The sequence below is a fragment of the Sceloporus occidentalis genome, unplaced genomic scaffold (assembly GCF_023333645.1).
Source record: "Sceloporus occidentalis isolate IW3139 unplaced genomic scaffold, rSceOcc1.0.p SCAF_4, whole genome shotgun sequence".
Lineage (NCBI taxonomy): Eukaryota > Metazoa > Chordata > Lepidosauria > Squamata > Phrynosomatidae > Sceloporus > Sceloporus occidentalis.
The window spans coordinates 185,435,454-185,461,473 of NW_028316984.1; the positions used below are offsets into that span (position 1 = coordinate 185,435,454).

At 40.0% G+C, this 26,020-nt stretch overlaps 1 protein-coding gene across 2 annotated transcripts in view; it reads left to right on the forward strand.

Moving 5' to 3' along the window:
• The window catches only part of RCOR1 (REST corepressor 1), a 167,107-nt gene that overhangs the window by 68,733 nt on the left and 72,354 nt on the right, over nt 1-26,020 (forward strand). For both annotated transcript variants that reach the window (XM_089522581.1, XM_089522582.1), the window contains exon 3: nt 11,080-11,163. In XM_089522581.1, the coding sequence (XP_089378707.1) occupies nt 11,080-11,163 (84 nt within the window). The remainder of the gene's footprint in view (nt 1-11,079; nt 11,164-26,020) is intronic.

Sequence of the window (26,020 nt, forward strand, 5' to 3'; positions counted from 1 at the left end):
TAGTACATTCCTGCTACAAAAATAAGAGAGATTTTGAATTGTATTATTTTATCTAGTTATCTTGCCATTCTTACATTGCAAGTACTTGTGTGAGATTTATCATATTTTGCTAATACAATCTGGTCAGGGAAACAGAAAAAGAATGGATGCAACAAACACCCCACCCTGCCACCTCCCCGCTCTTCAGGGTTAGAATTAATAGCCATGGTTTGGAAATCCAATGATAATTTACAGGTGCCCCCTTTTGTATCCTCTCTCTTTCCCAAAACGTTCTGTTCGCTTTCAGCATTATACCCAGCCAACAATGTACTTGATGGTGGTAATTCAGCAAGGCACTGAAGTTTTCTCGGCAGTAAATCAAGTCAAGGTGGTTTCTTTTTAATTAGGAAATGAAGAATAGTTGAGGGAGCTGGATCTGTTTACCCTGAAGGCGAGAGGATTGAGAGGTGATATAATAGCCACCTTGAGATAACTAAAGGACTTGTACACAAGAACTGGAGAAAGCTCTGTTTTCTGCTGCTCCAGAGTATGCAAGCCAAACCAGTGGATTCAGATGGTGAGAAAATAAATTCTTGCCTAATAGGAAAACCTTCTTGATGGTAAGAGCTGTTTGGCAGTGAAACAGACTGCCTCAGAATGTGGTGAACTCTCTTTTGCTGGAGGTTTTTAAACAGAGGTTGGATGGTTGTCAATGATGCTTTAGCTGTAAATAATTGGGAGGTAGTATGTGTTCAAGTTATATTACCTTTCACATCCCTTTCAGGTCTCTAATTCTATGATTGTTGAAGTAGAATGTGGATTTTTCTGTACAAATATATACCTGGTTCCCTCTAAAAATTGGTATTGATGGTGTATTTCTGTTCATTTGAACTGGCATTCAGGTTTTCCAAAGTATAATATCAAAAGCACCAGTTGGTCAAGATAACTAGATCACCCCTAACAGAAGAGGGGGAAAATGGAGGCATTTATCATATTATGAGAATCTAATGTTAACTGGTGATCTGGTTGATTTCTCTCCCAGGAATCTGGGGAGGAAATCCACCGACAAACTTGTATGAAACTGTGGATTGAGTCCCTGATTTGTTAGGAGAGAAATAAACTAAAAGAGGCAGCTGTATCCAGCTTTGTATAATATAATAAACAGACCTCATGGATCAGAGCTCTGTAGTTTGTATAGGCTGTGGGAAAGGAAAGTGTGAGCTGTGGGCTACATGTGGCCCCTGGACCCCACATTTAAGGTCCCTGAAGGTCCACAGATGTGTAAAACCACACCACCTTACCCACACATCACCTCCAGAATCTCCAATAATTCAATATACTTATGTTTTCATCTCTGTCCTTTTTGAAATGAGAACAGAAAGCGAAGTGCTGTCATACAGAAATATTACCTACCATCATAGCCAGTTAGGCAGTTGAGTATGAAGGCCCTTTTGTTGGTGAACCTGCACCTTGGATTCAGCTTACATTTGGATTCTAACAAAAATATTCATTTACTTTCACTGATGCTTCTGAAGCCTACAGGTTGTTAGTTATATTACTTGCTTTTATTGAAAATTTATTTTATTTTTATTGCATTTTTAAAATCTTACTTTGTACAAGAAGCTTAAAGGCTGCCTAAAATAGTATGAAAATGCTAGTTCTGACATGAGAGAACATTAATGTGGAGCAATAGCTGAATTCCAAGGCTGGAATGACTAGTTTCTTGATGGAGAACCATCCACAACAACAATGAAAGCTTTAAAATCTTAAAATCTTCGTCAATCTAGGATTACTTTTTATACAGTATACAGCTCTTCCTTTGAGCTCAATGTTGTTCTTGGCACAGCTACATTGCAAAACTAAGGCAACCACACCTCCTCATTCTTTTAATAAGCAGTTAGCTACTTTTGAGTTATTGGGTATCTTCCTTCAGCTACAAAGTTTCCTCTTTTATTTGTACAGTTGGCCCTCCGTTTTTGTGGGGTATTTGTTCTGAAACCTCTTGTTTCAAATATCAAAATAGTTTCACCAAATTAGGATCATCAAAAAGTTACACTGTTAAAAAACTAAACATATTATAATAGGCTTAAAAAAACCAATCTCAAACGCATCTGTAAAAACATACTGCTTATCTTTGTTGTTAACTGCCCTCAGTTGACTTCAACTCATGGCAACATTGTGGATGAGACATCATGTCTTCAACCTCCCTGCTCATGTCCTGCAGGCCCAGGCCTGTGTCTTTGAGTCTAGCCACCTGGCACATGGTCTTCCTCTCTACCACCTTCCGCCTTTCATAGCATCATCATCTCACTGTCCAGCTCTCACATCCATACATGATAATGGAGAATACAGTGGCTTGGACTATCCTCACTTTAGTGTTCAGAGCGATGTGTTTACTGTTTATGATCTTGTCCAGTTCTTTCATAGCTGCCCAACCTAATTCTAGTCTTCTGATTTCCTGACTGCAGTCTCAGCTCTGATCAACGTTTGAGCCAAAATATAAGAATTCTTGGATTTCAGTTTTCTCGTTGTTTGAATTCTTGTAGATTTTCTATGGTCATTATTTTTGGTTTTTTTTAATGTTCAGCATTAATCCGACCATGGTACTTTCCACTTTCACCTTCTTAAGTAATTGCTCCAGGTCTTTGTTTCTGCTAGTAATACTGTATTGTGGGCATATCTTAGGTTGTTGTTATTATTATTATTATTTTATTTTCTTATATCCTGCCTTTCTCCCACTATAGGGATTCAAGGCGGTGAACAAGTATAAAACAATACAAAATATTTAAAATACAAACCATTAAAATTTGTATAGCCCAGCATTAAAACCCCAGTCCTTTCAGCTTAATAGGCCTGACTGCACAGGAATGTCTTTACCTGTCGTGAGAAGGATAGTAAGGACGATGCCATCCTAGTTTCTCTAGGGAAGGAGTTCCAAAGCTGGATTTTCATGATAGTTTTTATAAGTCTGATTTTCTTAAATTGATCTACTTTCCTGACTACTGAGGGCTGCTTTAGTACATGGAGGAAAATCATTGATTGTGATAGGATGTGTTAGTGAGATTGGAAACTGTCTTCTAGTTCTCAGTTTGTAAAGATCATGCTACCAAATTCCAACTGCTGGTTGATTTAATTTATCCTTCCATGGTCCAGCTGTTCTCTATATGTGTTTGACTACAACTACCACCATCCCCAGCAAAAAGTGTTGCAGCCCAGGGGATGAGGAATGAGGCTTTTGATCCATAGAGGTGGATGGTAAGAGGGATTCTTAATTATTAGGTATTTGAATTCTAGGAATGTTCTCACAATTTGCAATTCCTGAACTTCTTGCCAACTGCAGGAAGTATTTGCAAATGCAAATGAAAGAGTTGTTGATTTTATTCCAGTTAAGTCACCCTCCCACAGGGATTAACACTCAAGCATTAACACCTAGGACTATGGTACAGTTTTTGTGGCTAGTGGGGCCCCTTTGCATTGGTACATGCTCCAAGGAGGTCTGTTTGTGCACTGTTCTTTTAAATATTTCCCACAATTGCATCAGAAGACACCAGGTATTTCTCTGCCCTAGCCCTGTATTCCCACGGGGGAAGCCAACAAGCAGAACTTATGCAACTCAGCAGTAGATATTCAGAGGCATGTCTGTTAGTATTTTTATACTTTTAAGTTGCCTGTTGAGTTAAAATGACCCCATGAATTTTATGTGGTTTTCTTAGACAGGGAATATTCAGAGAGATGGTTTGTCATTGCTCTCCTCTGAAATCTAGCCTATAGCACCTGGCATTACCTGGAGGTCTCTCACTGAAGTAGTAACCAGGCCTTGCCCTACTTAGTTTTCAGTATTAGGCTGAATTAGGATCTTATGCCTTCAGCGTATTTAAGATTGCACTTGGAGGCATGCTGCCAGTGATATGGGAGGTAATACACTACTATCATGACTACTAGCCACTGATACCCCCATTCCAACTATGTTGTGGGAATAGCAGGAAATGATGTGCTGTTGTCATAGAATCGTAGAATGGCAAGTTGTCATTCCTAAATACCCTTAAGGCACCAGATCCATTTGCTTTACTTAGATGAGAGACTGCAAACTAATAATAATACTGATAATAATAGCAGCAGCAGCAACAACAACTTGCCTCTCCCCATGGATTGAGGCTCACAACAACAAACAATTAACAGATAAATAATATCAGTTAAAAAGACAACAGTTAAAACACACATAAATTAAAAAGGACAAATAAGATGTACACATATAAATCTCCACATATAAAATTCATCATTTAAAATCCACAATTTAAAAATAATCTGGATAAGCCTGTCAGAAGAGACTGGATTTTAATGCTCTTTTAAATTTGGACAGTGTATTCATCTGTTGAATCTCTTCCAGCAGGTCATTCCACAGTCTTTGGATAGCTGAAGAAAAAGTCCTCTGGCTGACAGTTACCAACGTAGCCCCGTCTGAGTGGATTAAATGTGCAGCAGTGTACTGGGTGGATTATATGGGAGGAGGCCATTCTGTAGGTACCAGATGCCGTAGGCTATATCCCAGAGGAAGGAATTAGCAAAACCACTTCTGAGTATTCCTTGCCTAGGAAAACCCTGTGAAATTCATGGGGTCCTCATAAATCAACAGACGACTTGAAGGCACATACAGACACAGTGTCATCCATTGTTGCCACCACATAGAGACAGTGGCTCACTCAGGTGCACTTTGCTGAGACCCCCTCCATCTTTGAGCATAACTACTCTACAAAGTTCAAGCAGTTTCATACCATTTCTCCTGGCTGGGCTTCATCCCATACAGTCCTAAAATTTGTGGTTTGATGAGGTATTTCAAATTCTCTCCTAGAGAGTTCTGATGCACTCTCTTGAATTAGTTCCCAAAGTACCTCCGTATAATCCTCAGCTCTTCTTCTCAGGGGTGCTGGTTTAGGAACCTAGGACTTTGGAAACTGATGGGGACATCTATCTAGCATCATTGAACTACAAGTCATGGGATTTCATAGGATATAGCCATGGAAATTAATAGTGGTACAGCAGACCCTTGGTATCTGCTGGGGTTTGGTTTCGTGAATACGAAAATCCATGGAGGCTCAAGTCCCATTAGACATACTGGCATAGTAAAATGGTATCCTTTATATAAAATGGCAAAATAAAAGTTTGCTTTTTGGAATTTATATATTTTTAAAATATTTTCAAGCCATGGACGGTTGAATCTGTGGATAAAGAGGGCCAACTGTATTAAACTGCTATAACTGTGTGCTGCTGACACATTCTTACAGAATCATATCTGGCCTTATTCAGAAATTAATAGACTGGCAGAACCAACATGTGGCAGAAGTTCCTGCCTTTCTGTATAAGAAGTCTTTCTGTCTGTGTGGTGGTGATTTCCTCAACAGAGGTAGCACACAGTTAAGTTGGTTTGAAATGAGTTTTGTACCAGTTACAGGCACGTAATTTCGTGAAGAAATTTGCTAAGACCTTCTCCTCTTTCTTTCAGCACTTCCTTTTTTAACTTAACTAATTAAATTCAGAGAGGGAATAAAGGTGTGGTGTTCACAAGCTTTAAGAGACATTGACATCTATGACTTACTCTAGCAGATTTTTGTATAAAAACCTTCAAGTCTGTATTTTAACCTTTTATAGCCCAACAACAAGATAAATGTCTTCTAGCTATGTTTTAGGATTGGAACAAAGAAGAAAATGAATACAGGTTATTAAAACACAGAATTTTCCAAGTTTTAGAGTATTGCTATGAGGGTATTTTTTTTAAAGTAACACAAGTAATTGTCTTTATATGGTAAGTGCAAAACATCAGGAGTACTGATTGTGATGTTAAAAGTTTGTGACAAGTTTGTCCTTTTCAAGAAGCAGTCTCTTCTCTGCTCCTGTTTGCTTTTCATGCTGCCCATGTTTTGCACCTGCACCCAATATATGAAGCTCTTTCCCCCCTCTGCAAACATCCAGAACATTTCTCCATTCATGCACCAGGGCGGGTGGGGACCTGCCTGCTCCAAACTGGTTTGAGGGTGGTAGAGAGGAAGCTTTGGCTCACTCAGATAACTGGTTCTCCTACCATCTGTCTTTCAGCTGGGCAGTTCCTCTGCTGTTAGTGAAATGAACAGTCTGATTCCCAAACTCTGATTCTTCTGGTATTTTGTACTTTGGCTCCCAGAATCCCAGACCATGGGCAAATATGGCTGAGGCTTCTGGGAGCTGAAGTCCAAAACACCTGGAGGACCAGAGTTTTGGAATCACTGGAATCACATACAGACATCTCCTAGCGCAAAGAAGTGTGTGTATGGGGGGATGATCCCCAAATTTTTGTGATTAGCTGACCCTCTCACACAGTAGCCAATTTGTGATAGTGCCCAGGGTACTTTGTCTACATTCCTACGTACCCATAGGCTCACAAATGTTGGGGAACCCTGCACTGTAGAAACACAGCTAATCTTAGATCCCCATTACTGATGTCCTCTGATCCTACTTCAGTGGTAATTGTGTTTGACTGTTCCTTTCAATGCAAAGCACCCTCCACGTTGGGTGTGATAACCAGGGTTGCCAGGTTAAGACTATTCCAGGTCCTGAAATTTTGGGGTCAAAACCTGAGGCTTAAGATGCATCTATACTGTAGAAGCAATGCAGTTTGACTCCACTTTAACTGACATGGCTTCACTCTACAGAATCCTGGGATTTGTAGTTTTGCAAGCCACCAGCACTCTGGCAGAGAAGGCTAAAGGCCTTGCAAAACTATAAATCCCGGGATTCCATGGTATGGAGCTACAGCACTTAAAGTGGTGTCAAACTGCATTATATTTACAGTGTAGATATAACCTTTGGGCCCTTCTGATATCTGTCACAAAACAGAAAGGCTCTGGTGATGTTACAAGGTTTGAAATTAAAGGTAGTGGCCCCTGGTGATGTCATTATCCACAATACCTCAATACTTTTCCATGACATGTTAAATGTATAAAACACAATAAAAAAGCGAAGAAAACAGATATGACAATAAAAATAGACCAGTTATTACATTAAATAACCATAGTAAAAAGCTGAAGAGAGAGAGAGAGAGAGAGAGAGAGAGAGAAGAAACCCTGTATAACTATACTAAACACAAACTTAACCTCACTTATATAACACAGATATTAAAAGCTGACTTCCCACTTTCTTTCCAGAAGTATGTGTGCTAATGGTGGACTCTCATGACCTCAAATTGATTTGCCAACCTGCCAAATATACTTTTATGAAATATACAGTGGGCACTTGGTATCCCATGGGATTTGTCCCCCTTCCCCCCCAATGGATACCAAAATCTTTATATGCTCAAGTCTGATTAAATAAAGTTGCGTAGTAAAATTGTGTTATATATATTTTGACGCCCAGTCTTCTATTCTTGGAATTTTTGTGTTTTTCCACAACTGAGCATAAAAGATTCTTGCTGCTGTGATCATGTATAATAAAATCCTTTCAGAATAACATTTTATTTGATCAGCAAACAGTACCAGTAAAAAGAGCTCTAGTTGGAGGAGAATTTTAGATTTAAGTATCTTCTGGATGTTGGACTACAACTCTGGAGACCAGGGTTCGAATCCCAGCTTTGCCACAGCACGAATCCCAGCTTGGCCCTGTGGTAGGTTTGCCTTAGGGAACAACTTGAAGCTACCCAACAACAACAACTATCATAGAAGCATAGAGTTGGAAGAGACCACAAGGGCCATGCAGGAATTCTCAATCAAAGCACACCTGACAGATAGCCATTCAGCCTCTGTTTAAAGACCTCCAAAGTAGGAGACTCCACCACACTCTGAGGGAGTGTGTTGATTACCTTCTGGATAATCAATGTATTAGTCCCCCCCCCCCACTTTTTTGCCTTATTACACATCCACCAAAGATAGAATTTTCCTTCTTGCTGCTTGCATTTCCAATATACGTTGTTGCAACCTGCATATATATATATTTGCTAGCTTTACTGGTGTTAATATTAGTTATAGATCTTTTTATAAAAATTCTCTCTTAAATCATAAGATAATGTAAATGTTAGTACATTCTGCCACATTTTCTCCCATTGTCCCCATTGCCAATTTTTTTACCATTACCAAAGCAATGATTTTGCCATTTTATATAAGGGACACCATTTTAGTACCTGAGTGTATATAATGGGAGTTGAGTATCCATAGATTTTGGTATCCATGGGGTGGCTGCCCAGTTCCAGTGGATAGTAAAGGCCCACTGTATATTATAATATCTTATTCTTATTTCACTTTCACTTTTATCCATCTTATAAAAAGATTCCTGCTCAGAGATCCATAAAGGCAGTTTTGGGCATAGCTGAGGTTTACGTTTATTCCAAGCCCTTACAGTGGCATGTCTAATATAATGTTTATTATAATCAGCATTTTTCACACTTTCTCTCTCACACATTTTTCAAGGCACTCCTTTTGCCTTGAGATTCCTTTTCCTAACCCACAGACTGGAGAAAAGGGGCCAAGCCTGAGATCTGGTAACCTTAGTGATAACATATTGTCAGCAAGGCCTTTCCGCAATCTGCTTCTTGTCTGGCTCACTTTGATCATCTAATACTTGCTGATTCTGCTTCATTAATCTTCATTAATTATCTTGAATTTGTCATGTAACCTGTCATGTTAATACAGGAGTGGAGAAGCTGTAGTACCCTAAATATTTTGTCCCAGGGGCCCAAGTTTCCCCCCCCCTCCATGGTCCCTAGTGGGATGTGTGTGGGGCATTTTTTCAATTTTTAAAGACAAGGGGAGACGGAGGCAGAGGTACTGTGCTCTAAGGTCCCATGGAGGATGATGCGACCCCCACATAGTTGGATATGTAAAATGTCCAGAATTACTAATGACAGTAAGGATGTAACCCTGAGGTCATGCATCTACTTCCATAGCCCCATCCTTGCAAATCCTTCCTCTTTCTCCCTTAACTGTGACTGAGTGGTCCAGTAGTTAGTTTTTCTCTTGTTCCATACAAGTGCAGAACCATCACCACTACCACTATTTCTGCCAATATGTGGTCAGATCCCTCTGGTCCTAAGGACAGGGAAAAGGCATCCCATAGGCAACTTTTGTGGCTCCTGAAGCCCTCCAACAAGTCTCAAAGCACCCAAATCCATCATAAATAAATAAATAAATACCAACTGCAAAACTGGCTACAGCTGTGGTGGTTTATGTCTCTCTCCCCCTAATCCAGAAAGCTCTCCAAACCTGCCAAAACTACAAAAGTAGTTTAAAAAAAAGCATCTGAAATTGTTACAGTGCTACTTTTGACATGGCCTAAACATGTGGTGTGGCCTGCATAGGAAGGTTATTTGTTATGGGGTTGAAGATTAACCTTATCCAGGTGACCAGATAGCCACCTTTTCCAGGAGATGTCCTACTTTTCAACTTTCTGCCCAGGAGGAATTTCAAAATGTTTTCCATTTTGAGCATGACTAAGAAGCACAATTTTATTTTTGTATTAGTGTTTTTAATTTTTATTTTGTAATATCTTGCATTTTTCTTGACTATCCCATATTTTTTGTGCCTTGTCCTTCTTTGTGGTTGGGATATCTTCTCACCCTGTCTCTATCCCCCAAATAGTTGTTCACCCAGTTCTAGGCAAATAAAACCATTGAGAAAGCATATGTGAATAAATATGTTGTGGACTGTGCTTTTCTGTTTTGTAGCTATGGTTTCTTAGAATTTGCTGTATTTATCATGTGTAATGAATGCAATATCATGTTCCTGGTTTTGCAATGATTATTTCTTAATCCTTTGCAACTAATTACACGACATTACAGTACTACCAAACTGAAAAATAATATTTTTTTGTGGGTTTTTCGGGCTATGTGGCCATGTTCTAAAAAAATTTCTTACAATAATAGTTCTTATTGTAAATGCAGTGCTTTGGCAGATCCAGATCCAGCATCTGGAATAGGATTTAACATTAAGGATTACAGAAAATTGGAGGTTTTGCTGATCATAAATGGATAGTCTAATAATTGCTTCTGTTTTGTTTGCATAGTTTAGGTAAATTCACATTTGGAAAGAATATGTTTCTGCTTCCTATGGCAATGTAGCTAAACCTGAACAGGTCAACTCTATTGAAGTTTCTTTTTTTAAATAAAACCTCAGTAGGACTGCAGGATCCTGAGTAACTTCTTGACCTTTTTCAAGAGTCTGAATTCTTGTCTTTTCCTGTTTGTTCTAACTAGTACCTTAGTTTGGAACATCCAAGTTAAGTATCCTAAACAGAGTGAAAAGTAGGTCCATCTCATTTTCATAATTTAGTTCAGGATATGACTTATTTGGACTATATGGACTAGGGGAGTTTGTTTTACATCAGGGGTAGGCATCATGTTATTGAATTGCAGTTCCCATCTGTTTTAGCTATTTTAGCTCATTGTGGAAGCTGCAATCTTAGCAAAATTTGGAGCAGCATATACTCTGACTTCACACTCTGGAACTCCTAGTGTTAAAAAAAGAACTGGTTTAGCTCTACATGCTGACATAACGTGGCTTGCCTCCTGTATTTCTTTGCTTGCTTTTCTTTTTCTTTTGGATAGCAATGCAGAAAGAATCAAATAGCAGCCTCTTCTGGAGTTGTGTTGCTTCTCCAGAAAGTTATGTTTAAGATGTTCCCAGAAAATGTCTGACGATGAAGATCATGGAACTATGTGTTTTTCATTCTATTGGGGAAATATTGTTGGGGAAATTATTATGTTTGTGTGTGAATTTATGTAAAGATTTTGAGAGTCCAAGAAACCTACTAATTCACCATCTGTGATTCTGCCCTCTCATTTTCTTTTGTTACTGTTCTGTAGCAGTAAGGTTGCATCTGCCCTGCAGAAATAATCCAGTTTGGCACCACTTATATGGCTCAGTGCTATGGAATTCTGAGATTTGTAGTTTGTTGTGGCATCAGAACTGTCTAAAATAAGAGGCTAAAATGTCTCACAGAATTATAATTCCCTGATTTACATAGCATTGAACCATGGCAGTTAAAACAGTATCAAACTGGATTATTTCTGCAGTGCAGATGCAGCCTTAGATTTCACCTTGCTAGTTCTTAAGTTAACCCATTGCATATCTGTTTCATTTTCAGCTAAACTTGCAAAGCGGTCTCAGGAACGGGAGAATCTTGGTATGCTGGTCTGGTCACCCAACCAGAATATTTCTGAAGCAAAGTGTAAGTCACTGGAGTTTTGCATTTATTTTTTCTTCCTTCTTTTTTACTGAATGGTCTGTTTAAACAATAAATATAACAAGGATACTTTCTCAACAGGCAGTATTATATACTAATCTACCTTTTTATTGTGCCTAAAATGCAGTTGGAGTGTCACAGCACAGTCCTCCTTCCAACAACATTTGTTGGACAGCTGTCTAAAATACTGAGAGAAGCTGAATGAACACCTTAATGACTTTTCTTCCTAATTGCAAGTTTCATGTGCATAGTTCTCAGATTTCACAATAATTCTGGGCAGATGTGTTGTAAGCTGATCAGAATTATGATGGCAAATCATAGAGAGGATCTTTGGCTTAGCTGTCTTGGAGAGGGAAAGGGAAGACGTTAGAACTGCTTAACAACAGGAAACAAAATTATCTGAGAGTGGGGCACTTGTTAAGAGTACTTCAGTTGAAGAATAACTTTCAGGAGTGTTTCCAAGTGTTCATTGACATCGTATATGCTGTAGTTCTTGTAACTACTTAGTAAGTTCTATTGAACTGGTGAACTCACTTCTGAGTAGACATATATAGAACTAATGTTTATTACTAACATGATTTCTTCTATTTTCCTGTAGAGGGGAGGAGACAATCTTTCTGCTGGATCTTGCTCTTCATCTCTTTCTTTGAAACAGGGTTTCAACAACTGTCACTCAAATTCGCCAGACCCTTCCCCAGTTTGCGTCCTGCCTTGTTTTCACCAGGACGTGGCTTTCACTGCTTTGGCACTTCAGGGACCACATGGGTCTTTGTTTCTTTGTTTGCCTGCTGATGGGTTGCTCTCAGACTCAACTTATCCAGGATGGATAGTTAATGAGCAGATGGTGCAATGTCTCTTTGGGCAGGTAGTAAGCCTGCTGGATGGAATGTGATGGTGGACTGACCTACCCAGGGAAGGGGATCATATCCTGTTGTACTGCTCACTATGGGGACGATGGAGGTGAGGGAGGAGATGGTGCTGTCAGAACAGAGACTGGGCTGGTTTTGGATGCCAGTGAACAAGACCCTCTATTTCCTAGTCTTGGATGGCCAAGCTCTGTCCCCAGAGCTTTGTTGCTTTAAGTGCTTTGGTATTGCAGCAAGTGGTGGTCAGTCAAGGACCTGAGAAAGGGCAGGAAATGGCAGCAGACAAGGAGTTCCTGCTTGGATGCAAAAATGAGCACATGGGACATGAGAGGGAACACAGCCCAGGTGATCACAAGAAAGAGGTCAGGTAGCTCAAGTGATTAAGTAGCTCAAGGTTTGTGGTTGCACAGTGAAAGGACACACAGCATCAATTGGCTGGAGCTATGGGTGCACCACCTTACAACTCTTCAGACTGCAGGAGGAAGTTCAAGGGAGGCATGTTTTGGTGTGGACAGCATATCCACTAAGCCCACATAAACAGATGGGGAGATGTACCTAAGGCATTAAGGGTTTATCGAGAGGTTCAGGAAGTCTGATTTCCTCTTTGTGACCTTTCAGGAGGGCACCAAAGGTCAGAGGTATTCTTCTTTGACCTTGGCTCATGTGGTGTTGTACAGTGTGCCTGTGTCATGCGCAGATGTGCCTTATGCAGCTTTCAGCATATGCTGGAAGCCATGTCAGAAGAAGCCGTGCTGTGTGCCTTAAAAAGCAATGGAACACAGGTACGCGCCGCTGATGACCACTTACGTGGGTCCTAGTGGAAGGATTGTCTTCCCACACTGCAGGAAAATGGAAGATTGGTACTTAGTTGAAGGTTCCTTTTCTGCAATGTTGGGGAGGAAATCCTTTCCTGCCCCCCTCTTGAATTGTAGTGTTTAGTTATATTATTGTCTGTGAGTGTTTGTGTTGAATAATCTAGAGTTTGTAGCTGAAGATTGTCATGCCACCACTGGTGGGAGGGTCTAACTGTCCTTCTAAGGAGATAGTGAGTTAGAGTGACAGTTGTTGGGTCCATGCTTTCAGGAAAGGAGACGAGGAGCAAGACCCAGCAGAAATGGAACCTTTGTGGTAAGTACCAATGTTCTGTTTGCCACTAAAATATAATGACCATTGATGCAAATACAAATTGCCTTTTAAGTATGTTGTTGAGAAACAACACTATTATTTAGGAATTCTGCCAGCAGTCTATTAATGTATTAAAAATACTGAACATTTGAATTAGTCCAGATTATTATATCTTGGCTTAAAAACCTGGGATATGAATAAGTCTTTCCTCTGCAGATGCAACCTCTTTGCTGCTTCCTTCATGGCATAAACAAAGAAACCAGTACACCTGTCCCTCCATATTTGTGACTTTGACTTTTGCAGATTTGATTATTCATGGATTTTATTAATATCTTCCCTCTAGGAATATCTAAGTCCTCCAGTGCAACTCTGTGGTCAACTGTAACAAAAAGTCACACCGAAGGACCCAGAGATTCCTAGAGCACATACCAGCTTTGGAACATGTCAGGATTTTAAGCCATGACTTGAAGTTGGTTTAATGTACTTGTTTTAATGCTGATAACTATAGTTTCCTAGTTGGGTAAAATAGGAAGTTACGGTTTATTGTAGAACAAAGTAAACCATGATGGTACTTAAGAAAAGTTCCCAAACTGACAGTAAAAAATGAACTGTACAGAATCAGTAGGATCAAATGGAAATGCTAAAATTATAGCCTTGCTTTCAAGATACCCAGATTTTAGTGGGCAAAAGGCAAGAGTGTGGTGGTAGGGTGGGTGTCTTAATCTGGAAATTATAAATAGTTCTGAAGCTATAAATAAATAAGTTTTGTATGGCCAAAGTCTTAAGTGTAGAAGTGTGGGTTTTAATTGTTTAGACTCTACTAACATCGGTAAGGCCACAGATTCTGCATCAAAGAGACCTAATACTTTGCGGACAAAGGAAAAAATATAGACAGATCTCCCCTTAAAAAAATAAAATAAAATGTTGGTCCTTAACTTTCTTGGGGGTTAGGGACGCAGGACCCCCATGAACATGGAAAAACCACAAATATCTCTAGAGACCCCAAACTGTATTTAAGACAAAAACACATTACCTCTGCTAGTGGGATGGCTGGGCCTAACAGCACACATGTTCTCTCACTTCTCAAACAGGAGGCAGAGAAGGAGATGGGACAGGGGCTAGAGGAGGGGGAGGCCCATCCCACCTGCATGAGTGAGTGGTGTCATTCAAATCCTGGTTAAAAATGGTGTAGGGAAGCTGTGGAGACAGCAGCAATTACAGAAATATCTCAATAATCAATTCTGCAAATGCTTAACCCACAATTGTCTACCTGCGACTCAGACTTATTGCTAACCTTTGATGAATACACAGCCTCTTTGACTTAATGTTTCCTTGCTTGTACTACAAAATGAGAAGGAAAAGAGCTGCATGCATGGATCAACAGAGGGATATCAGGGTTTTTAGTTTTAATTGCTGTTTTTATGCTTGATATTGTGTTTTTAATATGTTATACTGTTTAATATTGTCTTAAGGGGGGGAGGGATAAAGTGTTTTTAATTGTTATATTTTATATTTTACTGTTGTCAACCGCCCGGATTGGTTTGCCATAGGGCAATATATAAATATTACTATTATTATTATTATTATTATTATTATTATTATTATTATAAAAGCTTTATATGTTTCTTAATTTATTAAAGTAAGATATGACCGCCCAAGCATAGCTGTTGAGGATGAAAACAAAAGAGGCCATTCTCCCTAAAATTATCAAGCTACTACCATGCTGTTTTGCTAGTAACATTCATTTCTATAGCTCTTTCACTGGAGGAATTTTATTAGTCTGATGTCCCCTGTTAAACTTCTCACACCAGTGGTCCCTAATTCATCTTTTACCTCTCTGTTTGCCTATCTATAAGAATCTGGTGGTAGTTTAACACTTTTGATCTAGAGCATGCACAATTCTGCAAGTGCTTGTGAGATAACTTTCTTCCCACTGATCTCTTACTCTGTGTTTAGCATATTTTGTGCAGAGAGCCATGTAGGAAGCCCACGTTGTGAGAGTTACTGTTAGCTGGCTGTAAAGATATTCAGAGCATTCACATGCTTGTCCCCCCCAAGATACACATACCTGTACAAACACATACACAAACACCCATGTTTGTGAGTGTGTGTGTGGGGTGTGTGTGTATCTATACACACACTTAGAAATGGAGATGATTGGTCCTGGTTGCTTGGATGTATTTTGTACATCTTCTACCAAACCATTATTGGAGAAATATCCATTGTAAAAATTGGGTTAGATGTTTTTAATGTGTTCATTCAAGTTCAAATTCCTGCAGTGCATTTTTGCTGTTGGTCATACCTAGTTGGTCAGCTCTACCTGAAGCTGTAGTTTGTGCATCTTCAGATGACATTGCAAAAAGAAAAAAAAAATGCCTACGTGACTAGTAAAGGTGCCTGTGATCAGAGTGAGGGCATCTTCGTTAAGGTTTTAACTGCAGTTTCTATGTAGCCTCTTGCAAAGGTGTTTTTTAAAAACAAAAGATGCATTGAAGAATGCAACCATCTACAGTGAATAGTTCAAATCTGTAAAAAGTGGAAGAACACTACACATACACGCACATGCACACGCACGCACGCTTCAGGGGAAAAAGGCTTTAAGAGAGAGTGTGGTTACCTTATGAAACCTCTTCTGTGTAACCATGAAATATAAAAATTTTAATTTTGGAAGGTAGTAGATGGTGGTTTCCATTTATACCACTCTTTTCTTCCGTGAATGGAAATTGATACAAATTCCTTAGCCAATCTGCCAAAGGCCTGCACATTGAATATGAAAGTCCTATAGGCATATATAGAATGGTAAGAGGTGGGTGATTGGCTTCCATGTCAGTGGCCTGGTAAATCCGCTCCACATTTTAGTCCAAACATTAAATGATTTATCCAAGGTTCTTAATTGTACCCGCACCTTACCTAGCTCCTTTAAACTTTAATGCTCTGAACAGACTTACCACTGCATTGGCAAGGGAGCCGATTGCTGCCACTGCTTCTGGGTCAGCAACTCTACTGTGCAAGCAAGGATCTTCTAGGGTGGCAGCCCTGCTGTTTTATAGTCCTTCCCTTTTATTCTTCCCCATAGGGGAATAGGAAAAAATGTGATGTAGATGTTTGCATATGCAAATTATTGAGTGTGCTTTGTGTACTTCAGAAATTGTGTAGGGCTGATGCTTTCAAAAATGTATTTATGTTGGACTTTGCTAAAAGTGAAATTATTATGGAGATGGACAGTTCACCCAGCAGAGAAGGTTAGCCAGAACAAAAGATAAGTAAGATTGAGGGAAACATATAGAGAGGTGCAGTTAAAGAGCTTTCATGATTGGAAACTAGCTTTATTTAGCTGAACGTGATTTCAGTCCCTTCTCCAGAAGATCTATCATACTTTTATATGCAAAATGATGTTTGGGGTTGGGCTTATAAGCACCTTCACTCTTCCAAGTTTAGTTTCAGCAAACAAACAGCTAGAGCCAGTGATTTTCATGGCTCAGTGGAAACTTAATCCAGGATTTCCCAATACAACACATCCTGTATTGAGTTGGGGAAAAAGTTGGAGAGGGGAAGAGGAATAGGAGGAGTAGGTAGTAGTGATAGTACTACTACTGCTGCTACTACAACTATATATCCATAAGCTACACTAAGAATGTACTGAGGTGGATTTATATGTTTATAGGTATGGGTTGTGATGCCCTATTTCCATAGGCTGATGCCACATAAATATGTTACTTGTCAATATTCATGTGGTGGTGCCAAGACAGGAGTGAGGAGGCAGGTCAATGCTCTATGCACATGTACATGCAAATGAATAGTTCAACCACAGATGTTTTTCTTAGTTGCAGACCCTGAAAACCCAATGAATGTCTGAACCAACCATCTATTTTTAAGTAGTTGGAGACCCAGTGCTGTATGCTTGCTGTTTCTTAAAATCCCTGACAGGAGCGTTTGAAGTGGCAAGTTAATATGATGCACAGGGTAGCGTTATTGTGATCAAAGGCCTCCCCACCCATCCATCAAATGGAAGGAAGAGCAGAGATGGAAATCATCTGCAGAGAGTGTTTTATTAATCCCAAAATACTCAGCTAGGGATGCTAGATCTACTGTTTCCAGAGCTTGAGAATGTCACAGAATATTGGACTATGCTGCATAGCCATAGTCCCTGGTTTAAGAACCAGGATTACTGTATTTGTATGCATCGTATACATCCTCATGTTGCCCATTTCCTGCTGCTCTGCTCTTTTTCTCTGTACGGTGGGCCTTTGCCTTATGCTGGGGATCTGTTCCGGAACACACACACACCCCCCCCCGCGTAAGGTGAATTCCGCCTATGCTCAAGCCCCATTCATTTGAATGGGGCTCGTGCGCGGCGGCGCGGAGGCGCAGGGGCATGCAGGGCGCCATGGGCATGCGCCCCATTCATTTGAATGGGATGCGCCGCGCCTTGTGCCCCACGCGCTCCCCGCGGCTTGAGCGCGTACGCTAAAGTCCGCGTATAACGCGGGCGCACTGTATTTACATATTTATTACTCATCAACTTTAAAGTTTCATTGTCCTAGCAAATGTGTGACATTTTTTGAAAAAAATTACCATGACAACCTGTATATGACATAAAGAATCTTGAAGAGGATTGGTTTATAATTCCTTGACTTGAAACCAAAACCACCAATATCAGACCGTCTATACTTGACAATAAGTCAACTTCATGTATAAGTTGAGGGCAGGTTTGTGGGCCAAAATTATGGATTTTGGTATGACCTATGGATAAATCAGGATTAAAATCTAGGGGCATGTAACAAAGAATCTAAAGGATTTAGCAAAGGAAAACAATGCCAAAGAACTGTAAAAATTCCAGCAGACATAAATGTTTGTGCTCATACTGAAGGCTGGGTGGATGAGAGAACAGGAAATATTACACTTTTGTCTTTCACCAGGGGATGGTTCCTTTTTTAAAAAAATAAGAATTAAAATACAGTACTTCCATTAACCTGTGTATAAGCTGACTTAGGTTTTATTGGTTTAATTTTTTGACTAAAATTTCTGGACTTATATATGAGTATATCCAGTATGTAATGTGCCCTTTGTGACCTTTCTAAATAGCCCAATGGCGTGTGTAGTGTTTAGAGTGATGGAGTTGCAGGGCAACAGGAGACAATGTGGATCTTAGACTTGGACTCAAATCCCCATTCAGCCGTGAAGGTTACTTTTAGGTCAATGAAGCACACTGTTTTTTATTAGAATATTCTGTGTAGAGTTCATAGTTATGCTATGCAGCTCTTATCCTGAATGCCACTATAGTGGGATTAATTCCCAAAATGCCTAGATAACTTAAAGGCATCAGTTCCTGTCTGATCCTGGAAGCTAAGCAGGGTCAGTCCTGGTTAGTACTTGGCTAGGAGACTGCCAGCAAATAGAAGGTGCTGTAGGCTATATTTTAGAGGAAGGAATTGACAAACCACTTCTGAGTATTCCTTGCCTAAGAAAACCCTGTGAATTCTGGGGGTCGCCACAAGGTGACAGGAGACTTGAAGGCACTTGCACACATAAACAGGAAAATCCTATTCAGTTTCATGACTTCACGGCACCTATGCATGCACACACATGATTCAGAAATAAAATGGAAAAAAAAAAAGCAGGGAGAGGTTAAGGTACAAGGATATCTGCTGTTACACAAAAATTCTGTGAATGTAGGTCAGTATGACTAAGCATTACTACCCAATTACATTAGGGCTGATACATTCAAACTAACATCTTTGTGTCTGGAACACCGTTGTGTTTTGTAACATCCTCAAGCGCAAAACTACAGGAAATGCTTGCTTATGCTTTGTTGCATATGGCTTTTGCCATTGGGAATAACCTAAATAACCATACCATGATGATTTTGGAAACAAAATAATGGCAGGAGAAATGGTGTGTGTGTGTGTGGGGGGGGGGGGGCCCTTAAAATAGAGCAAGGAGCACTAGATTTGGTCCTGCTAAGCTGAGGGCTGTGCAAGAAACCTGCTAGTTATATAGGCAGAGGGCAAAGGCCCTGTTTATGCTATAGGGAGGAAGTGAAGCAGTGCAGTTCAATGAAGGACCCCAGGCTTGCCTAGGCAGCTTCCTAGTTGTCATGGTAACAGAGTATTGATTTTTCTTTTCTCTAACCCCCCTTTGGTGTGAGGACACTGTATTTTTAACCAGCTATAGTATTTGGTTCAAAATATTTACTGCTACCGATAACACCCCAACCCTGTTACAACTGATTTGAGTATGGAAGGAAAAAAGGAATTTATATCTGTGTTTTGAGGGAGTGGGATGTTAAGGTAGATCACCTCTTCAAACACTTTTGACCATTGCCATTTATGTGAAGGAAGAGTGTGAATGTGAAGGGAGAGAAAATAGGATAAGCTGGCGTTCTAGATATTCTGGTGACTTGAATTATAATTTGATATCCTCTGTTGTTAACTGGCATGTGGCTCTCAAAGCAACTTTCAGGACAGTAACGGTAAGCATATTTAGTGTGCTCCTGAGTTGAGGTCCAAAGCTATAGACCCTAGAGTGTTGCACTTTTTCTTCAGTTCCATTGTTCTTTATGTCCTTTATGCTAGTGACAAGCTTTGGAGTGTGGAAGCATTTTGCTTGGTTTGAATGTAAGGCCCATATATATTTCATTGTAAAATAAAGGCTCCCCCGCTCTCTTTGCCATCTTCTCTGCCTCCCAATTATTTTGTAATAAAAAGATACATGTCAACAACAGTGCATGTATGTGTGTGCGTGTATGCTTGTTCACACACTTTAAAGAGCAGGAGGATTAAAAGAAAGACTGAGTATAACCTAAATTCCAGCGTGCATTAAATCTTGCAGTTGGGAAAAGCTTGAATTAAGCATGCTGTAGCTTCAGCGAGATGCTTTAAGTTTGTGACCTGAGAAGCAGGTGATAGTAACAAGGGTTTAAGTGGAGATTAGTTAACTGTATCATCATATGAACTAATGGTGTTCTCAGTTCTCTGACTCCTTATAGCTAAAAGAGTACTGTTCACACAGAAGAAGAGATAGTAGCAAAATTCAGAGAATTCCAAATTAATCAGAAGTATATAATTCCCCAAACAGCCACCGGGGACTAAGCATCCTTAGTGGCCACACAGTGCTGTGGGAGGAAAAGAATGGGAGTAGTCTCAACAGTAGCATTCAACACTGCAACATTATAATGTTATAAGTCCAACATTTGTGTATGTATCCATGTGCGTATGTATGTATATGTATGTGTTACTGTCCTGTTTTTCAAGACACATCTTCATTTTTGGTTTTTTTGTGATCTGAAAGCAAAGAGAACCAACTTTTCGTTAATCAGGATCTCCCCGTCTCACAGTCTGAAGGAAACATTTTGCAACAGGTGGTCATCGCTGGCTAAATATTGGGCCTATATGACCTAATACAAGTGTGCAGTTGTAAAACCTGCTCTGTACATTGGCTGAGGTGGGACCAGAGCTTGGAAGGGTTACATTTTGGACTGCAGCTCCAGCTCAACCTGGCTGGAGAGGGATTCTGGAAGTTTAATCCCCAAAGGTAAGTTTTTCAAGCTCTGGGTGGGACAGGGCTCCTGTTAATGAAAGCTTGATTACATGCTACAGCTAGTTGTCATTTTCATAAATTTCATAAATAGATACAGTCAACAAATATGTTGTACATCAGTTAGATTTATTCTGTATAAGTGTCTTTTATTAGAATTATAATCAAAAGGCCATGGACGTTTTAATTCATTACATTCGTGTGTGGGAGGAGATTGCTGGTTCTACAGCCTAGATCTTGACTGTAAATAGGAATGGCTTTGGCCGCAGTTCTTACCCTGAAGCACATTCTGGAATTACTCTGGCAAGTTTTTTTCTGATATGCTGTGAAAGTTGCAGGACTGATATGTTGATGGCAACAGTTACATAGAGAGCTCAGGAAAGTTATTTTTGACTGCAATACCCAGAATCCTCATGTTGTGCTGGTGAGGATGGGGATGGGTTGGGAGCTGAATTCCAAAGAAATAAAATTTTCCAAGTTCAGTATAGTATAGATGAAGACAGCCCATGTGCAATAATTGTTATCATAATGAGAATTCGTTTTGTTTTAAATCATCTGTACACCGCCTTGAGTCCCTATACTGAGAGAAAGGCAGGATATAATAATAATAATAGTAGTAGTAATAATAATGGTTTGAGTGTCACATCATCCCCAGAGAACCTATTGATTTTTGTTCTGGTTGGGGTTGATGGGGGCTATAACTGAACACATTGGACAGGTGTCATATAGGGAAAGATTACTGTACAGGATATGTAAAACAAACATTCCATCCCTTTTCAGAGAGAGTTGACTAGCTTGATGGGAGACATGAGTATTTAGTTGCTTCACATATTAGGGAGCAGGATATGTTCCTCCAGAAGAGAGGAGAGGGAACGGTAGGTACAGAAAGCCCCAGGGAACTATATACAGTGGACCCTTCTTATACACAGATTTTTTATACACGGATTCAAGCATCCACGGTTTGAAAATGTTCAAAAAAAGTATAAATTTCAAATATCAAACCTTGATTTTCCATTTTTTATAAGGGACACCATTTTGCTGTGTCATTATATCTAATGGGACTTGAGCATCCACGGATTTTATTATCCACGGGGGATCTTGGAACCAAACCCCAGCATATAACAAGGGTCCACTGTATATACAAGTGGTAGTGAGTCTTGGACTGGGGGTTAGGAGGACAAAGCTGAAACTGCTTGGCCACCCACTGTTCTTCTGGTTTTAAAAAAGATTCTTCAACTTTTAATTTTTTGACTTGCATGTAAATAAAAATATGCTTATTTAATAAGACTCATGTTATGCACTCCAATTGTCAATTTTATTCATAGAGCTGTCACAGAAATATGAATTTTTCTGCTTTTTTGGTTTAATCATAGTGTCTCTCTCTTTCTCTCTCTCCTTTTCTTGAACAGAGCCATTAACTCATTTTATGAGAATTATTGGCTTAGTTAGCATGCTTGTGCTGAGATTTAGTTTTTCTTAGAGAATCAAAAGAGAAATATAATATTTTTATTGTGTATAAATGAGAGTCAAGAGAGGAATTTAATATTTTATTTGATTTTTTTTAAAAAAGGAAATCAATTCAAATTTAAAATCTTTGTTTTTTTCAATCATACATTTTTATCCAAGCTTTATGCAGGACAACTTTTGTGCACGGATTGATGGATGGATGTGTGTGTGTGTGTGTGTGTGCGCGTGCGCGTGCGCATGCGCAAAATGTATAATTTTGTATTCATTTATCTCACTGCTATACTTCCCTGTCTTGGAACTGTGTGTGTGCACCTCCAAATCACCTGTTGACTTATGGTGACTCCATGAATTTCATAGAGATTTCTTGGGCAAGGAATTTCAAGGGGTTAACTTTCAAGATGGGATCTGGTGTCCAAAGTTTAGGGTGTGTTAGACTTGAGCAAGACCCACCCTCAGAACGTGGGGTGTGTTTCTCATCGGGGCAAGCTAATACATTATACAATGAGCTTGAGATGGAAAGCTTTGAAAAGCTTTAGAAGGCTCCTTTGATGTGCAGCGGGAACAGGCTGCCAATCTGACCTAAAGCCTTACCTCAAGCCTATTGCTTAGTGTACTTGCTGTTAACCTCCAAGAACTGTGCCCCACCTCCTTTTCTTCTGTTAAAACTTGGTTCCCAGACCTGAAACTTGACTTGAAAATATCTTGCAAGGATTTGAGACTCAACTTGAGACTTGAAAGCAGAGACTTGACTTGAGACTTGAATTAAAATACATCACTGGTATTTAGGTCCTTTGGAACTGTAGTTCAACAGAAATCCCAAGCTTAAATGAATCTTACATTTTTTTGGATACGAAGTAAAAGATGCTATAGAAGTATAGTGTCTAGATCAAGGGAAGTAATAGTGGCACACTATTTTACTTTGGTCAGGCGTCACCTGGAATACCGTCCAGTTCTGGGCATCACAGTTCAAAAAGGATGTTGACAAGCATGTCCAGAGGAGGGCGACCAAAATGGTGAAAGGTCTGGAAACCATACCTTATGAGGATAGACTTAGGGAGCTGGGTATGTTTAGCCTGGAGAAGAGACAGTTAAAAGGTGATATAATAGCCCTGTTTAAGTATTTGAAGGGGTAACATATTGAGGATGGAGCAAACTTGTTTTCTGCTGCTCCAGAGACTAGGGCCCAGAACAATGGATGCAAGCTGCAGGAAAGGAGGTTCCACTTTAACCTTAGGAGGAACTTCTTGACAGTGAGAACTGTTCGACAGTGGAATACACTCCCTCGGAGGGTGGTGGAGTTTCCTTTGGAGGTTTTTAAACAGAGGCTGAATGGCCATCTGTCTGGAATGCTTTGATTGTGAGTTCCTGCATGACAGAATGGGGTTGGACTGGATGGCCCTTGTGGTCTCTTACAACTCTGTGATTCTATGGAATACATGCTTTTAACATATTTGGCATGAAACCGGACATTTTCTTGATGAAATCTGGAGCAAAAATTCCTTTTACATAATTTCTTTTTAATTACTCACCCTCTCTTCCTCATCTCCCAGTTTCTGAATTTATTTATTTTATTTTATTTTTGCATTTCTCTTTAGATGCCTTCTCCTCTGAATATTATATGTTGCTTAAAATGCTTTTAGTTGTCTAATTTACATTGGCAGTAGGATACCCTGTAAGCCAGGGCTAGGGAAGGTACATCCAGAGGGCCATATGAGGACCTCAGACCCCATTTTTGGAGTCCCTGAAGCTTCTTGCCAATCCTGCAAACCTTCCCCCCAAATGCCACAAACCATCCTGGGCATAAAATACTGTTTGAAAACACTGAAATTCTGGACCATACCAACTATGTCAGGATGCACAGGGAAACCACTGAAATCCACAAACATCTGGATAATTTTAACTGGAAAGAAGAAACCCTTAAAGTGAACAAAATTTGGCTACCAGTCCTGAAGAATAGCAAAATGAGGACTCAGCAAATGCAAATGGAAACCACTCAGAGTCAGGGGCTTTCCCAGCAGATAATGATCACCAATTAGCAAACACTAATCCTCTTTTGCATTAGCCGCTCAGCCTAAGGCCTGCCACCAGCAACAGAACAATCCACATGCAGATTGCTCCTGCCTTCCCAGGTTCAAACAGTATATATATACCCAACTTTTTCCAGGCAAGAATTCTCTGAAGATGCCAGCCACAGATGCTGGCAAAACGTCAGGAAGAAACTCTTTTAGAACATGGCTACATAACCCGAAAAACCCACCAAAAACTATGGGTGCCGGCCATGAAAGCCTTCGACTTCACTTCCCCCCAAAGTTTAATCAAAATATTTGGCATAATTTTGAGTGCTTTCTGCCCCCAAATCTCAACATCTTGCTAATATGCAAAACCCAACCTGTACCATATAAATAATCAATAAAAAGTGTACCATTATCTTCATTGAAACTGTTCAGGATCCACATCCAAGCAATGGGCATTGCTAGAGCTCAAAGGGGTCACTGTTGTGTACCTTCAAGTTGTTTCCAACTTATGGTGACCCTAAAGTGATCCTATCATGGTGTTTCTCTGGGGCTGAGAGTATGTGGCTTGCTCAAGACCACCCAGTGGGTTTCCATGGCTGAAAGAGGAATCAAACCATGATCCCCAGAGTGCTAGTCCTGCCATCAAACCACTACACCACACTGGCTCTTCCAAAGGGGTCATAGTTGCAGCCAAAGGAAGCAGAGCTTGCAAAGAGAAGAGGTTTTAAAGTAGTTTAAGATCTGCACAGAACTAGATCAAGATTTTGATATTGTTGTCGGCCCGTCTTGATTTACCTCAGGTAAGTGAAACCTTTCCAGAAAAAGTGTATGCATGTAAGGAAGAGGATGTGTGTGGCACACACAACATAAAATGTGCTAATTTGTTTCCCATTTCTCTTTTGATCCTGGCAAAGGCAGTGCAAGAGCTCTTGTGTAGGAGAAAGAGCCTCTGCTTATTGCTGCACCTTTATGGTCAAGTAGGGAAGTGCCTTTTGTGTAAAACTTAATAGTGTTTTAGAGTGATCAGAAAAATGAGGCCATAGCTCAGTGGGCAAATACTTCGTCTGCAAGCAGAAGATTCTTGCTTGTATGCTTGATATCTCCAGTTAAAGGGGTCAGGTGGCAGTTAATGGGAAACAGTAATTCTCAGCTTTTGTTTTGGACTTCAGTTCCCAGAATCCCAGTCAGTATGCAAAATTGTCACAGATTCAGGAATTTGAAACCCCAAATTTATGGAAGACCAAACACTGATAAATATTGATAAACAGTCCCCTCCCCCAACAATATGGAACCAGGGTGGTTTATTGGTTTGTGCACTGGACTACTGCTCTGGAAAGCAGGATTTGATTCCCTGCTCAAGCATAAAAACCTACTTGGTGACCTTGGGCAGGTCACACTCTCTCAGCCTTAGAGGATGGCAATGGCAAACCCCCTCTAAAGAAACTTGCCAAGAAAAAGCCTTAAGACCCCATAAGTCAAAAATGGTTTGGAGGCACACCACCACCATAACAACCCCCAATGGTACAGCGATTGTTGCTGTTGTGTGCCTTAAGGTTGTTTCTGATTTACGGCAACCTTAAGGTGAACCAATTACTGGGTTTTCTGTGGATGAGAGTTTATGACTTGTCCAAGGTTTCCCAGTGGGTTTCCATGGCTGTGCATTGATTTGAATCCTGGTCTCTTGAGTCATAGTCCAATGTGCAAACCACTATGCCACACTGGCTCTCTATACAGGGATATATGGACTAATATTGTTACTTGGCATAAGGCACAATTTACCTTATCCATCTTTCCAAACATCCCTGTATTCTAGGTCTGTATTACAATTTCTGT